At 45.8% G+C, this 2,104-nt stretch overlaps 1 protein-coding gene across 1 annotated transcript; it reads right to left on the bottom strand.

Moving 5' to 3' along the window:
* Positions 1-709: 709 nt before the first annotated feature.
* LOC132351807 (NF-kappa-B inhibitor-interacting Ras-like protein 1) lies at positions 710-1,344 on the bottom strand. The gene has a single exon (XM_059901825.1). It carries the CDS (start codon positions 1,342-1,344, stop codon positions 772-774), a length of 573 nt encoding a protein of 190 aa, XP_059757808.1. The 3' UTR covers positions 710-771.
* Between the last annotated feature and the right edge of the window lie 760 nt (positions 1,345-2,104).

The following is a 2,104-nucleotide window of genomic DNA, read 5'->3' as shown; positions in this document are numbered from 1 at the left end:
ACCGTCTGGATGATCATTTTTATTCTTCTATTATTAGTCCTTTCTCTGGTTGCAAAGGAATGTGAGACATCTTAGTTTTCTGAATGAAAAAAAGGAAAGGGAAGAGAAGGGAAGGGGAGGGGAGGGAAGGGGGAAGGAAGGGAAGGGGAGGGGAGGGAAGGGGGGAGGGGGAGGAGAAGGTGGGAAGGAGCAGCAATAAGACAGGGGATAGGCTTAGGAGAATTCATCATTCAAGACAGAAAGTCAGCTAGTACTCAGGAAGGACCTGGAACCAGGAATTGGCTTCATGTTGGAAGTCTAATCCTATATCATTCTCTCTCCATTTCTTTTCTCTGTTTCTCTTTTTACATATGATATATCCTCTTTCACCAATCATGGTTCATACGGAAGAAATTGGCATTCACGTTTCCTTAGTTTATCGTTTTTGCACATCTAGCCACATTGAAAGTCTGATTTCTCTTTGCACCTGCTTGTCATTCTTTTTTTTTTTTTTTTTTTTTTTAACCACCCAAACTTTATTTCATTCTTTTGACAAATGCAACATAGATAACAAAGGTGCTAATTTCAGGGACAAGTCTGAAACAAGGAGAATGCAAATATATTATTACTTCATGTCAGGCAACAGTAACTGAATTATAACTGAAAGTGCATTAAATTACTTCCCTAGGGGTTTCCTAAGGACCAAAGGTAGACAGAAATGGCCTGTTTTACATGAGTTCACAGACACCTCGAGGCAGTCACCATTCAAGGGACAGTTGTGCACCCTAGGGTTTAGTTCTCAGAGCTGGAGTTGCCTTTGCTTCTCCTCCCAGGCAGAGGGAAGCTCGCTTTGCTCTGGGGCTGGGAGAGTTTGCGGGCTAGCAGGGTGAAGGGCTCGATCAGGGACTTGCGGACCGTCACCTCCCACAGATGCACCTTCTCGCTCCTGGCCCACGGCTGTGCCACTTCGGCGTCCGCTTGTCTCTGCTCAGAAAGGTCAGTTTTGTTTCCTAACACGACAATGGCCACCTCTTTTTTGTCTTTGAACTTATCAATTTCTTTCTTCAGAAGCTCCACTCTTTGAAAGGATTCAAGGTTATTCACACTGTACACAAGAACAAAGCCATCAGCAAATGAAAAATAATGCTTTGGCAGCTCCACGCCTTCCTGTAGGCCTCGGGTGTCGTAAAGACGTAACTGTTCCTTGACTCCCCGATCTGTTTCCACTGCAGCCATATACACATCTTCCATTGTTGCACAGTCCTCCATTCCAATAGCATGACTCCCATAAAGGAGCTGCTCCAAAATTGCCGTTTTCCCCACAGATAACAAGCCACAAACCACAACCTTACAGCCCTTTCCCATCTTCTTAGGATGTCACTGTGAGGGCTTTTACAACCGTAAAGCTCCTCGCGGCGGCGGGATGTCTGGACGCTCTCCAGCCCAGGCCTTGCCGCTGACGGTCGCCGCCGGCTCGCCTCTGTTTCTCAGGCTCGAGTCCCGGGGAGTGGGGGACGGGACCCGGGGAGGGGGTTGCGCCGAATCCCAGGGGGAGGTTGCACCGAATCCCGGCCGAACTCCGCCCAGCGGGCTCTGCTTGTCATTCTTAAGGGAAGAGACCTGTGGTGTGGGTCAGCTGCCCCTCTGTCATCCAGTCAGTCCTGGCCAGGCTCTTAGGTTCACCCTACACACAGGCTTCTGGGAACCACTCCTGTGGATGGGAGACGTTTAAGAAGTTCTAATGAGCCAGGAAGACACCCCCAAATCATTATGACCCCAACAGTTTCTGTTGTCATCCATAGGCTGTTATCTCTCGTCACTAGGTTGTTAGCAAAACTCACCAACTCATCATTTCAACCTCCTGGATATATTGAGATATCTTATAGCACATAAGCCAAAATGTTTAAAACCAACCTCAATTTTTTCCTCTAACTTGTTCTCTTTCTCTGATCTAACCAAGATATCTGGAGATTATCTTTAAGTTCTTACTATTTTTTTAAAAAATTCAAACGTCTACTCAATTACAAGTTTCTTTAAAATATATATGTCTTTCATTGATTTATTTCTTTGAGTCCCCGGTATTAGGCCACCATCATTTCTAACTTAAATTCAATAGGGAAACACA

The sequence above is a fragment of the Balaenoptera ricei genome, chromosome 17 (assembly GCF_028023285.1).
Source record: "Balaenoptera ricei isolate mBalRic1 chromosome 17, mBalRic1.hap2, whole genome shotgun sequence".
NCBI lineage: Eukaryota > Metazoa > Chordata > Mammalia > Artiodactyla > Balaenopteridae > Balaenoptera > Balaenoptera ricei.
This window is presented reverse-complemented; position numbering and strand designations above follow the sequence as displayed.

Bases quoted from the DNA above. Each gene is read 5' to 3' on its own strand.
- LOC132351807 (XM_059901825.1), bottom strand. From the start codon at position 1,344: ATGGGAAAGGGCTGTAAGGTTGTGGTTTGTGGCTTGTTATCTGTGGGG.